This window comes from Synchiropus splendidus, chromosome 2 (assembly GCF_027744825.2).
Source record: "Synchiropus splendidus isolate RoL2022-P1 chromosome 2, RoL_Sspl_1.0, whole genome shotgun sequence".
Taxonomy (NCBI): Eukaryota; Metazoa; Chordata; class Actinopteri; order Syngnathiformes; family Callionymidae; genus Synchiropus; species Synchiropus splendidus.
In genome coordinates, this window is record NC_071335.1 from 13,216,179 (window position 1) to 13,230,530 (window position 14,352).

The window sequence follows — 14,352 nt, forward strand, 5'->3', positions numbered from 1 at the left end:
TTTTGTCTGCGCCACACCATCAGAGGTATTCTTCATGCATTCCTGCCTCCCGTGTGGTCGAGCGAGGAGGGGGGCGCTGCTGCCAGAGACAAATTAATATCCACTCCGTTTTCCCCTCACACCCCACTTCTCCATTCAGCCCTCCAAAACAGCCCCCGCCCCTCGTACAGCGGAGACACCTGCCCAACAGCTGTCAGCAGATCCAAATCTCATGCCTCTGCTTTTTAACGTAACAAAGTTTTTTTTCAGTCACTTTGATCTTTCGCTGGAAAACCTTTCAGCCCAAAACGTTGGATCACAATTATCCAAACAATTTCATGGCAGAAAAATATTGGGACCACATTCTAGTCAACAGAGCCAAGCGTATCCTCACATCTATACCTGGGACAAGAACTCAACTAGGTAGGTCCATTTGAGACCTTATAGAGCAGTGGTCCCCAACCTTTTTATCATTGCAGACCTTGACAGTTGGAACGTGGCCCGGCGGGTATGAAGTTGCTACTTTGACCCATCATATAAGGCCTCTGCATGTTTGTGCGCCCACTAAGACTCAAACTCTCCTCCTCTTGACCAGTGCCTTAATGCTCTCTTACTGTGGTTGCTATGGTAACGTTTAAGCAGGGCTTCAAAATAGCACAGAGATACACCTCAAAACCCAATATAAAGTGCATGAAAATTTTAAATAACCACATGGTTAAATCAATGGGAGCCCTGAGCTTGTTCCTCTGCAACGAGACGTCTCCCATCCTGGAGTGATGGTAGACGGCCGCGATAAATCCATATCTCAAGTACGACTCCTGGTATTGTTTGTTAAAAACTTTCTTCTTCTTGGAAGTCGTAGTCTTCTCCTGTCTCTTCACTGTGCCTTTTTCCCTTCACTCATTTTTCGAGCTTGTGGGTTACATTTTGGCTCTCAAGTGGTCAAGGCTTAACCAAGAGAATCTATTCATTTTTCAAAATAAAAGGTTTTTCAAAAGAAAAGATCCTTCAGACTCATAATAATACACATTATTTCTGGTTTGGCGTGGTACCAATTGATCCACGGACCGGAACCGGTCCCCGACCCGGGGGTTGGAGACCACTGTTATAGAGGATACCCCTCTTTTGCCCCTTTTGACATGACTCCAGTCCAACTATTTCCTCCCATCTGCTCCTTCAGCTGAGCTCGCACCTCATCAGCATGTTCTTCACAGTAATTCATCCCAATAACACTGCAAATAAATCTGTTGATTTCCATATCAAAATATTTACTGCTTGTTTTAGGTCTTTCACGCGAGCCTATTTGGAAACTGCTATTGTTTCTCAATGTTGTCAACAATCACCACATCTGTTTGCCATCAGACAATAGGTGATATCACTGCTATACATACCCCGCCCCCATTCCCACCCCACTCCCCACTGTTACTCACATGAAGGGAATCCCTAAACGAGATGGGATAAAACGTAGCCATGTCTATAGATTCACAAAGTTGAAGCTCCATATCAGTTTCCACTTTCTACTTTCTATAAAGTCAAACGGTCCCACTCTATCATGGAATCCCTGGCTGAGGTAAGCAACATATCCCCGCTCGCTTGCAAGGTAGACGGGGTCTTGACAAGGGGGCCCAGAGAAACTCCAGATATTTGTGCTGCGCACCACACACAGTGTTTCGTAAAGGCAAAGCGTGAAACGCAGGGAGACGAAGGAGGGAGCAGAGAGCAGGGCATAACAGAAAAAAAATAACTGGAAAGAAAAGGAAAGTGGTGGAGGAGGGAAGTGGACCGGCAGTATCATGACTGTGCTGTCAATCAAAGCTGCCTAGGGAATGTTTGGGGACCTAGGAGAGTTCAACAACAGCTGCAGGAGGACACACACACACACACACACACACAATCTAACACAGAGCAAAGCCAACTTTTACACAATGAAACCAAAGAGCAAAATTCCATATAAACATGTTTACGAAGCAATTCCTGTTTTCCCCCTCTTTCAGTAATTCTGAAACACGTTTAAATGTATTAATCTTAATTAATCGCATTTCAATATTTCACACCGCAACTGACAAATTTCAGAATCAATACACATACGCTTTTATATCATTGTGAAAGTGCTGTGTTGAACTATGTGCTGCAGTAAGTGTTTGTTTTCTGACACATCATGGTTAGTTTGGCTGTTGTATTGTATAGTCTGATTCTGCTGAAAATGGCGCCCTAAATAGTCTCTTGCAAATAAAAGAAGTTTAAATGTGTAAGATGAAGATAAGATTAAGTTATGAATGTTGTTGGCGCTGGTTTGGATCAACGATTCTTCAGCTATTGTGCTTCACTAACTCTACCCAGACCGAACAGACAGATGAAGAAGCATGTTTTGTTTTTGTTTTTTTAGATAAAGAAGAAACTTTTCTTTATGTACTGTACATACGTTGTGCTGTGCATAAGTGGTAAAGCTTGGTGGAGAGGGAACCCACTGATAAAGCGCTTCGTATAAGTGTGGTGTCACAAATTCACTGAGTATCTACACACTTCATATCAAACAAGAATTCAAAATTTGAAAGAAAATTTGTTCATGAAGGACAGGGCCCTGTAAATAAAATCAATTTAATAAAAAAAATATAAATAACAAACAGTCACCAGTGTTTTTGACAGTATGACCGAACTGGAGTTTTCTGGCAAGTTCCATTAGAACTTGAGCGGATTCCCTGTTTTTCCAGAGCGACTTGGCTGGCACCCAAAATTAAAGGAGAGCAGTAGAAAAACAAACTGGCTGAATGCGAGAGCAACATCACGCTGGGCTGCAGTTACGCTGATTAATTGCGAGAGATTAAAGGGGCTACGTCCCAAAGTTGCTGCCAATGATTGTAATATTCATGAGCATTAAGAGAGGAGGGCAAAGGGATCCAACTCAAACCCTACTTCTCCACCAGGGTGTGGTGTGATGCTATAAAAATCCCTTTAATGTGTACAAGAAGCAGCAAGGATCCCCACTGGAGAGTCAAATACGAGTGGGAGAGTGAAAACATGCCGGGGTTTACTCACCTAAGGGTTCCTCTGTGCTGGTGGATGGGGTTGTTGGAGGAGTGACTGGAATCTCTGCTCCACATGACACAAACACAAATGTACATCACGACAATGCAAAGGTATCGGACCTCATCAAAAGAAAGATGACATTGTGTGTGTGTGTGTGTGTGTGTGTGACACTTCAGCAGACAAGGTCCTGTTACCCATCAACATTTCAGTTGACTGTGGGATGGAAAGATCTTGAGAGCATATTGGATTCTCTGAAATGCAGCAGCCTGCTATTGATGAACTATGGCGCAGCTTTTTGGACTTAAAATAGGCATCATTTCTTCACTGGTGTGATGGTTTTCAATTGTAAACAATTGAATGCACATCTGGTGACACTTGACTATACAGTACTTGCAATGTTTTAACATGCTTTTTGTTCTCTATTCCTTCGACTATAAAATCAATATACTGTACAGTTAACCCTACCATTATGGCAAAGCTTGCATTTTTGACCGCCATGTTTAAAGTGAAAATCTGTAGTACGTCTTTCATTTGTGAATCCAATGCCACATGGGTTAAACACATTTCAAGCATGTTTTAGTGAACCTCACAGCTCAGAGGTCCTCTCTGACCAAGAAAACCAGCGTGGTCTTGAAATTCCTGTCTGTGGCTCACGCTTGTTTCAAAGATTATGCCATGGATGTCGTCTTCAAACTAAAGCACATCCTTCCTCCCCTCCCTTACTTCAGGTATATTTTCATTCTATTGGCAATAAAAAAAAAGAAAATTAAAATATAATCCCTGTACACTGAGCAAAATCTTGTGTGATAACGCTACAAGAAATCTGAGTATGAATAATTACATGTAATAATAATTTTCTTGCTACTTTTTGTTTGACTGGTTCAAGTACAGCATTAACACTGCATTGTCAGCTCAAAATGTACGACTGTATTTTTCAGACTATAAGTCGCTCTGGAGTATAGCACCAGTCAAAAAGTGCATCATGTAGAAGGAAAAAAAAACTATATAAGCCACACTGGACTAAAAGTCACCTTTTGGGGGGGGAATTTGTTTAACAAAATCTGTTGCATGAAGTGGTAACACCACTAAGGTCCTCCTGCAAAGCCTTCATGACTCCCAAACGTGATATGTGTTGTTGTGACGCTACATCATGTGCGATCACACAAGAGTTCTGGCTTGGAGAACAACCTCCTCGATCGGTGGTGGGATGGAATCTAGATTATTGAGGCACATCACAGACGTAGTACATCACAGATATAAAGTTTACTCCTCGGCCATGTTGGTCAGTGTGAAGTGACGTTTAAAAAACATGTGAAATTAGTTATTTTAATACATACAAGTCAGACCTGAGTATTATCAGTAGGACTAGAGAAATGTGGAAAACTGCTACTTGGTCATTTAAAGTGGACCAAACTTTGAGTCCCTCATTCATTTGTCACATTTCTCGCGAAATTCAATTTACCAAAGTCAATACTTTTGTCAGAATTATCTTGAAATCTCACCGCTCTATTTCAATGAACTTCTGCCAATATGACTACAGACTTTAAAAGCTTTTTCTTTTCTGAATATATATATATATATATATATATATATATATATATATATATATATAAAGGACATCCTGATTCTAAGATACAGAAATGTCAGACAAAGACTTGATTCTCTTAATCTGCTCCCACATCCTGTCTTGTTTCGAACAGTGCAGAGAGTTGACAGAGAGAAATCATCCGCTAAGAGCTGGTGTCTTATCTCCAAAGGTGCGGGACAGTGTGGAAGATATCAAACACAGAATGTGTTTCCTAAGTGTCGGCTGGTAAGAAGAGATGGAGCCCTTCTGAAAAATCTGTATAAGATAAGCAAAGGCGTATTCATGGGCAAAAACCGCAGCAATGTATCAACGTGACAAACAAGAGAGGAAGAAAGCAGTGGTGGTTACAGCTGTGCATAGGTGTGCGGCAGAGGAAAGCGAGAATCAAGTCTTTTTTATGAAACAAGGGAGGGAGGAAACCCGCCAGCGGCTTTCAATTCCTCTCTTTTGCCATCTTTGTTGAGCACGTTTTTGGTAAGATAAGGTCACCAGCCTGTTGCTTGTCCTCTCATTTGAGCATCCTTAATGGTGTTAACATGTTTTTTTTATATATATAATTGTTTTAAGATCAATGATCATACGTCAGTTTCCCCTGTTACCAGAGTCTAACTTAAACAATTGGTCAGTGACTGACTGGTCAATAGGGGGTGCTGGGTGCACTTGTTCATCTTTTTATTAAGGAACTATTTATTCACCACTTGGGTCATCATTTATCATGACAGAGTAAGAAATATTGAGGAGGGAACAGCTTCCTGTTCTCTACATAATATTAGTTGGGGCACTGGAAAAAGTGCCCCTTCAGCATAGTAGCACAGCCAATCACAGACATGAACTGGTCACATGACTCCTGAAACGCATCCATTCAGCACCTTGGGATCTGTTGGCCTCAGGTTGGGTGACACAAACTGCCCAAGAATTCGGTGAATGAGTTTATACACTGTACACACCGAGTGAGTGGTTTTAGATGAGTGGGACAAATATTTCCCATTTAAAAGTAGCTCACACTTCTCTTGGGCTGGACTTTTTGATTAAAGAGGTCATGTGACCCGCATGTGTGCTAGTCGCTTCAATGAAGCGTTTAAATATGTACAACTGAACTGACCAGTTCGCTCTGATAATGAAGTCAGACGTCAGGGGTTGAGGTTTGTCCATGTGTGCTGTGGGACAACTCGTGATTTCAAATGAGCTTACATCGTGGTGACTGTTTTCACAGGACTGGCCTTAGAACTTAACCCTGATTTATGAAGCTCTCAGCAGCTACAGAAGTGGTGTTGTTTAATAGCATGTTTATTTAAGTGAGAAGATTTACCCGACGCTTGTCTGCTGAGTGTTGTGTCACTTTGTTTGGATGTTCTGTGTTTGTGTGATGTGTCTTTTGGAATTAGCGGACAAGGTGTAGACCGGTTCCACGTACTTATGCAGGGGGCAATGGGCGAGCGGCTCTGCTGGTACCCTTTAGCACAGCGGTTGCACGTGATACCAGTCACGCCGTCTTTACAGGGACATTGTCCTGTGGTTTGGTTACAGGTTTTGCCAGCGGCACCCACGGGATGGCAATCACATGCTGTGAGGAAAGAGAAATAAGAGAGAGAGAGGCACAGTGAGTGGTCTCACACGCACACGTGGGGAGGCACAAACTGCAGGGTGCAGGTGGGTACACAGTGGCAGCAGCGCCGGTGATCAACAACAATAGTGTGGTGAGAGACAGGCGTGAGGACGTGCACACACAGACGTAACACACTGACTCATCTTCACCTGTTGAGAACTAAAGAACAGTTTGTACCGACTCATTCAGGATTATAATCCCCAACTTCTTTAGATGGATTCACTCTCAGCATCAGGACCAAGTCAAGATGGTATGCTTCATATGCTGTCGTGTTTTTCAAAGGTGACGTAGCCTAAACCTCAAGGCTTTTCAATATGTCCTCCTCCCTCCTGAGATGTGAACCGTAGCTGTTTTTTTCCTCAAATGATGGACAAGACTGTCTCAGATTTCAAATGTTTTTGTGTACATCACTACTGCAACTATATTCAGTTTTTTGCGTGGAAGTTCCAGCTCACCCTGATCTCAGAGCAGCCACAGATAGCAGAAGGATTTTAAGAGATTATGTCCAGAAAATATTCATAATTCAACAGCAAATTAAATTCTTGAAATAGCCGATGGTTGCCACTCAAATAACCACATTCTATTGCACTTGAGTCTTATCTACTTTACAAAAGACTGAATCAGAATTAACCTGCCACAGCTGGATCACTTCACCAGTATGATGGCAAAAATCTCTGCCTAATTCAAGTGTGCATGTCGGCGTTTGAAGGCCCTGGTGGACTCCAGCTGTGCTTGCACAGCTCGACAAAACGCTCAGGCATCTTTGGAGAATAATAAAATTATTACGGTTAATCCTAATTGCCTGGTTCTGATTAATTCTGGGCTTTGATAGCGAGCCCAAAGTGTCTGTCACACTTCCTCCCAAACTTGGGGGGTCTATCAAACACATATGCTTCTGGAATCATTCTCTCAACTGATTTAAATTCAATTCACAGTTCAGATTTTGAAGAACATTTGAGGACAGTCCCGCTGAGGGTTCTTCTTGAAGAGTGAATTTGAAAAGCTAAATGAACATTTAACAATTGCACTGGCAGTTTAATGAAAAGCAGAGTTTGTGCTTTAAAAATCACCTGTTTGTTGCTCACACACACCCGAGCCCCCTCCCTGTGGATTGTTCTGTGTTGTGTCACCATGAAAGCCTTCAAATTTTGGTGGTTTGGCTCACGCTGTTTTAAACCACAATTTAATATGAAGAGCTAAAACAAATGGATAACGTCAGACCACCAGTGTGCAACAGAGCACAGTGGATTTTTAATCAAGTGCTTTTTATTGGAGTGAATTGTCAAGTTATGAAATATCACACTAAAATTTCAATGGCAAAACTATGTTGTAGACTGGAGAATCCGAAAATATTTAAAATTCAAGCATAAAAAGTGACAGGTCGACAACTTGATTGTCGTTTAATTTTGTTACCTTCATTTTAAGTCTGTTGTGTAGTGTCACAGTGTAATGACTTGAGAAGTTACAATATTTTCAGGAAATGCAGCTGGATAATAAGACTAGGGACAGATTATTTATTTTTTTATTTTATTTTTTTTTTAAGTGTTCTGGAGCCAGGAAGTCTTTGAATGAGTTTTGTATGATGTAATTTTTAATTTTATTTTACATTGTAAAAAATGAAAAAAAAAATTAATTAATTAATTAATTAAAAAAAAAAAATATATATATATATATATATATATATATATATATATAATTTCTTATTATTATTGTATGCATTAAGCCATCAGATAAGCTTAAGGAAAACAACTGCCAGTAGAAGAGCACAGGGTTTAGTTTAGATAAGTTTACAAATCTCATTGATATCTATGATAGTCAAACGCATATGAGCTGACTTGGACAGCAGGGGGCAGTGGCGTTCTGGAACTCGCTCACACAACACTCACAGAAAAGCAAGTGGAGCTTCCAAAGTTGCTTTGTTTTCATGGGATGTTTTGTCGTCATACTTTTGAGCTGAGCTGTTTTAGATTTAGATCAAGTATAAGGCATCAATGAACCACGAATGTTTACAATTTTTAAATGAAGCCTCCTAAGCAAAGAGGTCACCCTGCGTCTTTAAACGATCAGGCGCTTGCTCAGGTGGAGCCCCAAACTAAAGCCACTCTGCTCTCCAGAGTGGGGCACAACAGAGGCTCTTATCTCTATTGCCCGTTTCCTGTGATTCAGCTTCTGTTGCAGCCCTTATCTTGCGTCTGTTCTTATCAAATGATTAAAGCCTCTTAAACAGTGTGTGTACCTATTAGTACCTTTATCTGAAACATCTGCTTTCATTGTGTGGATAACTCTGACACACATACTGGCCCTGCGGAACATCTTGTAAAGAGCGTGGAAAGGCGCCGAGCACGTCCTTGGGCCAGTAAATTTAGGAGTGTGTCAGTGCCACTGGAGGCTCACGGGGGCAAAGAGCATTTCTTCTCACAGCATCAGAGAGTTTGGGTTATATTTTTTGAAAGTGTCTGCTCCGAAACCACAACTCAAAGTTTCAGGCCTGCCAGTAAGTCCTCAGCACATGGTCCACAGGTGGGACTCGCTTTTCCTCCCTCGACTTCAGTCCTTCTCACCCACTTAAAGGCTACAGGACCTGCCGCATGCTTGGATGATAAATTGGTAGAATCTCCGAGGGGCTGACCTTTACCTTTAGGCTGAAGGGTGGACTTGCTTTGAGGATGTCAGTGAGGGCTTTTTAGTTGAAGAGCATATCCACTTCACAGCTACTACAGATCTACTCGAGATGGCTTCAGCAGATACACCCTGTCGGTGTGCGCAGGGCTCACAAACGTTTCCATCATAAATAAGTTGAGAATCTTGCAAATAACCCGGAGTGTTGTTTGTAGACAAATTTGGGGAAAATAATTCTCTGTATGCTTTGAGTTAAAAAAAAAAAGACAAATGTTCCCTGTTAATGGAAAAGTGGGAGGATTTTCCTGTGATTACACAATGTGGGGACTTTAAACTCTTCCAACATTTTTACCATAAAAATAGTGTTTGAAGTCTGTTCTCCATCATTTCAAGCTTCTGGCCAAAAGGAGAATAACTCTGAGATCTGAAGCCAACGTCTGCCTGCAGAATGTAGGCAAAAATCTTGAGAAAAAGAAGAAGATGGCCTCTTGAAAATATCACCACGTTTATGCGGAAAGTGATCTGCAAATTATAGGACGTGCAGAGACATAAAAATGGGGTCAAATTTCCACAATTAGCTGGCTGGCTAGACTCGGCGGAGCATAGGGGTTAATGATACACAGTTTGGTGTGATGAATGTGTGTTTGCATTCCTGGCTGACAGAAGAATTGGGCCCAAAGCCATTGAAGGTGTTACTACTCACGGATGGCTCAAGGGCTGAGAAATTGGGATGCATTTGATTAAGCGATCGGTTATGAACCGGTGATCATTACTACACATTCTTGCTACGGGGATTCTCGGCAGAGTGAAATGGCGAACTGAGGGCTTAGCCTGTCAGCATTATTCTGTTCTTCCTCAGAAGAGAATCCTTCAAAAGTGCCTGCGTGTTGATGTATGTAAAGCCTTTTTCCCTACGAAACATCTCAGGGGTGTTTCTGGACTTGTTTGCACAGAGATCCTCTGGTTGTTATCTTTCCCTGCAGCTATACCAGAGGTGAGAAAACATACCCTCTCTCTTCTCAATCACCCCTCCTCTCTCTCTGTGACCCTTATAGCTGCGGTGAGGGTTTATGGCAGGCGATTCATCCCTCCATTCAGTTGTGCGCACACCTGCATGGGGGTGTCCTCCACTCATCCTCTGCTTTAGTTTTACCTTTTTTTCCGCCACCGGAGTTTGGCATTGTCTCCTTTTCTGTTCCATTCTGCGGTCTTGGCTAAAAACTTCCTGGTTGGTTTTTGACCTGAGATCACTTCACACCTCAGGTCTGTTTGTTTTGCTTGTTCTGTCATCTCCTCTGCACCCCCCACCGCCCACAAATGAAGGCAAATAACTTTGTGTCAAGAAGGAACACCCACTCCACCCGCCCTTACCATCACGACCTCCTCGGTCCCAGAGGACTTCCAACGCATCTCTGCTGACAGAGAGAGATGTTGCAACAGACTAAGAATGTTAAGACTCAGCTGGACTTATTCCCTGTCCTATCAAAGGACACAACGCATGAGTGACATGCTAGCTAGCTAGATGAGGTACATTGAGGTAAGCTGGAAACACTTTACCTTTGCAGGCTTTTCTGTGAGAGATGGGCTTCGACAGATCTCTGTAGTAGCCCTCTTTGCAGTAGTGACAATGACGACCGGCCGTGTTGTGTCGACAGTTGAGACAAACACCTCCACTTTTCCTCCCCGACAACTTGTACAGCTCCATGTTGAAGCGGCATCTGCGCGCGTGCAAGTTACAGTTGCAGGCTGAGGATGGAAGAACATCAAGAACTGATGAGTGATCAAAAACAGAAACTGAAAAAGGGAGTACAATTCTTCACAGCAGTCACAGAACAGGCAACAAATGAAAATCAGTTCATTTGTGTCTCTGGTCTATGGAAGCGATGAAGCAAGGCTTTCTAGTTGGATATATATCTACAGTACAAAATGTGTCAATTGTATGACACACAATATTTTTGGCATGGACACTGACTACAATAACCTACCTAGTGAACACATTTCTGTAGTACATTCTGCACTAAAATCTATTATTTCTATATATACCAAAATAATTGTTATTACAATTTCAAATTCAAATTCAAATGCTGAGTAAAATGTTTCCCATCGTATGTGACATTTGATGCAGACTTACAGTGTGGCTGAGGCAAAACAAACAGGAGCAGTCTTCACTGCTCCTATTAACATGTCACATGGTATATATAGCACCTCACATGGCTCTCCACATTACAGACTCTTCTGTCAAAGTCACCTTGACGAAAACATGGTGGTTTCAAGTGCTATATATACCAAGTGACACATTGTAGCACTGTAAGTGAAAAGAGCTTTGTAGGGATACGTATCGGCAGGTATCTTGATACAGGAGTGGTGATACGATACATCGGGATATGTTGCGATACTATAAGTTCAGCAACATATTGCGATAAGAACCATCATTTTAAAGGGGAAATTAGATAATGTAGTACAATGTATGCTTGAAAAGAGTTCATTCTTATGACGCCAGTTCAGCTTTTCAGTTAAATTCCTCACAGTGGAATGAAGAAAAAAAGAGTGCAAGCTCAGCAGACACATTGCCTTCTTAATTTAAAAAGTCACAGCTTGTACTTGGAGTAGTAAATCCAGTTTAAATTGAATGTCTGGAAATGAACGTAGTACGCAACAAAGAAAGGCAAAGGCAACGTGCCAATACCTTGAGCTGTTCTCCAGCTCCAAAGCATTAAAATGATATTGGATAATTCTTAGTTTAAAAGGCGTGGTATGTCCCTTTGGCATGGGATACTGTAATATTAATCCTACCGCTTTGTAGATATCCATTTTAAAATTCCTGTTGATGACTTCCTACAGTATTTTCTCAAGCTGCTGTTAAAGCATTTTTAGGTCAATATCGGTTTTGCTGGAAGGCTCCATTCATGAGCATAAGTGGAACGCACCATTAGCTGTGCTTGAATGCCTGAAGTATAAATATTTTTAAACATCCATTCATGCGCACATTGTTGAACCGCTCCCATGTTGGTTATGGCCTGTTTCATTTACTCAGAAATGTACCAGAAGTTGAACTTTTGAGCCCAGTACTATCAAAAGATATGTTCCCATTCCAACATTCGCTGCAAATCCAATTAAGATGAGTAAATCCCCCAAAGCTTCCTGGTTACTAATGCATGGTTGACAGTTCTGAGTTCAATTACCCAGCTGATGTTTATTCATGACTTTCTGGCAGCGGAAAAAAGGCAGGAACATTCTTGACTTAATTATGGACTACCTTGCAACACGCCAAGGCTCCACCACCACCAAAATATTCACTCATTAGTGACACCTCTGATCGAGCTTGCAGCTCTGGTGCGTACAGGATGCTGAAAATAGTCATTTCCAGGTTGGAATAAGTCTGAAGATGACAAACGTATCGGTTGGTTTACTCAAAGAAGGTAGTTGTCAGTGGAGGCTGTCAAACTCCCGTCACTTTTAATGGAATAACTTGAACTTTAGCCACACAGACCACATGATAACATTGGATGCGGTTGTTTGGACAACTCTGAAATGATCTCTGTCACTGCGTTGAAAACCTTGAGCTGGCTGTCAATCTAGCCTTTGAATTCCACGGATCTGAGCATCTGTCTGCCTGTCTGACCTGGTGAAAGCTCCATCTGCGAGTCTGCCTGCAGGTCACAGCGCCGACTGTGAGCAGAGCGGAGAGAGAGGATCCATCTCAGACCTGCAGATATTCTCTGTTGCGCCACTGAGCTTCTTTCACACCCTCACAAAATGAAGACGGGGAATTACCAGACGGCGCATAATGCTGTCAACCTGGGAGGCATGTGGCTTATTGTAAAAGCGCTTTACAGCATGGAATTGAAGGTGTGCTAGTGGAGAGAGCATTGTGTGTCAAATTGTCTCTGGCATAATAGGGACGATTGAGTAACATGTATTTTAAACCTCTTTGGGAGTTAAGGTTATTGTTAGCATGGAGACGAGAGGTTCCATGTTAGGTGTGTTACTGCTTTACAGTTTGTTTCTGCAAAGCATTTTTTTTTTGTTAAACATTGATCCATTTTAATATTCTCATAATATATTTATATTACTATGACCACTTTTAACAACAACCTAATCATAAAAGCATATGAAGAAATGTATTTATGAAAATGTATTTGGTCTCAACAAGAACAAAACAAAACAAAACATTATTGTAGTATTTTTGGTAAGCATCCGAGAGTCTACCGAAACCGAAAATATTAGCTACCTGGTTCCAAAAGCTGACAGGAATCAAAGTTTCTTGATAATGCTTTTTTTAAACTGTAGTTTAACAACCCACCCGAAATGTAGAAGGCTTAAGCTACTGTACCACTGACCTACATTCAAACTGCTTGCAGAGTACCTTCCCCAACACTGCTGTTTTGTATGTTTTGTACCTCTTCTATTCTCTTTTTTCTATTCTATATTCTCTCTCAATTTATTGAAAGTGCTTCTTTTCCTTTGCTTTGTTTGTGTGGAATATTGCTGCTACTTTCTGATTTCGCAGCTCATGCTCAGTCTGCCACTCTATTTTTGAAAGAGATCCAAAGTCACAACCATATTTTTGGTGTGATGGACTTTCTAAATGAATAAATATCGACACCAGCGCCATGATCAATTCTTCTTTTATCTCCAGTTTTCCGATGAATTGAACTATATAGCTTCATAATCTACGACTGAACAATTGTTTTCTTTGATACTGCTCTGGGCGCGTGTCATAAAGAATGTAGTGTTGCAGTTACAATGACGCAATGTAAACCGACAACAGTTTGTAGGCAATAAACACATGCTCCTTTAAGTGACGCTGGCTGGATTTAAAATGTTCAACACCTCATTTGAGTACGGTTACAGACTGGAACAGCAAACAGCACCATCTTTATCTTTGGCTCTCAACTGCAGAATTTAACAGGAAACTGATTTGTTTATCGGGTGTCGCTGGTTCCCGCACTTCTTAGCAGACCCACAAGTGTGTTTTGGAAAGTCGGCTAATTGGGGTCTGCGAGGAGTTCCCAGCCTCCGTCATCTGACCTCAGACGTGTAGCGGCACACAGGCCTCCTTCCCATTCTGCTTAATTAGAGGGACATTTCAAGACACAGAGCCGGAGGTTAATCCCGCCGATGATAAGCCTCGGTAAGTAATTGAGCGACTGTGGGTCATCGCCTTTAAAGAGACACCCAAGCCAGCGATCACTGTCACTTTCTCTGCAGATCCGCACAGTGGATGGCTCGACAGATCCTCTTTACCGCCATGTTGGGCTGAAAATAAAATTCACTTCATTGTCCCTAAAGAATGTGTCTCTGTAAACAGCTGCAGATTTTTTTAAGAGCCTATAACAACTGCTGAATCAAAACACAGGCTGACACAATAATTGCGGATTATTAAACACACTCTGTCAGTATGCTCCTCTGTTTGTTAAGTTTATAATCATCTGCTTCATAGCAAGCCTTTTAGTTGACTAGACTAGGCTTCTATTTGTCTTGTAATTACACTCACGGTTTAGTTATTAATAGTTCATCACACAATGCTCCA

General features: G+C 41.6%; 1 protein-coding gene across 4 annotated transcripts in view; it reads right to left on the reverse strand.

Annotated features, from left to right (window-relative positions):
- LOC128754694 (netrin-1) overlaps positions 1–14,352 on the reverse strand; it is a 43,611-nt gene that overhangs the window by 9,649 nt on the left and 19,610 nt on the right. For 3 of the 4 annotated variants that reach the window (XM_053857496.1, XM_053857494.1, XM_053857495.1), the window contains 3 exons: positions 10,377–10,565; positions 6,009–6,158; positions 3,016–3,069 (listed from right to left, as the gene is read on the reverse strand). In XM_053857496.1, the coding sequence (XP_053713471.1) occupies positions 3,016–3,069; positions 6,009–6,158; positions 10,377–10,565 (393 nt within the window). The remainder of the gene's footprint in view (positions 1–3,015; positions 3,070–6,008; positions 6,159–10,376; positions 10,566–14,352) is intronic. The other variant, XM_053857497.1, reaches the window with a different exon arrangement.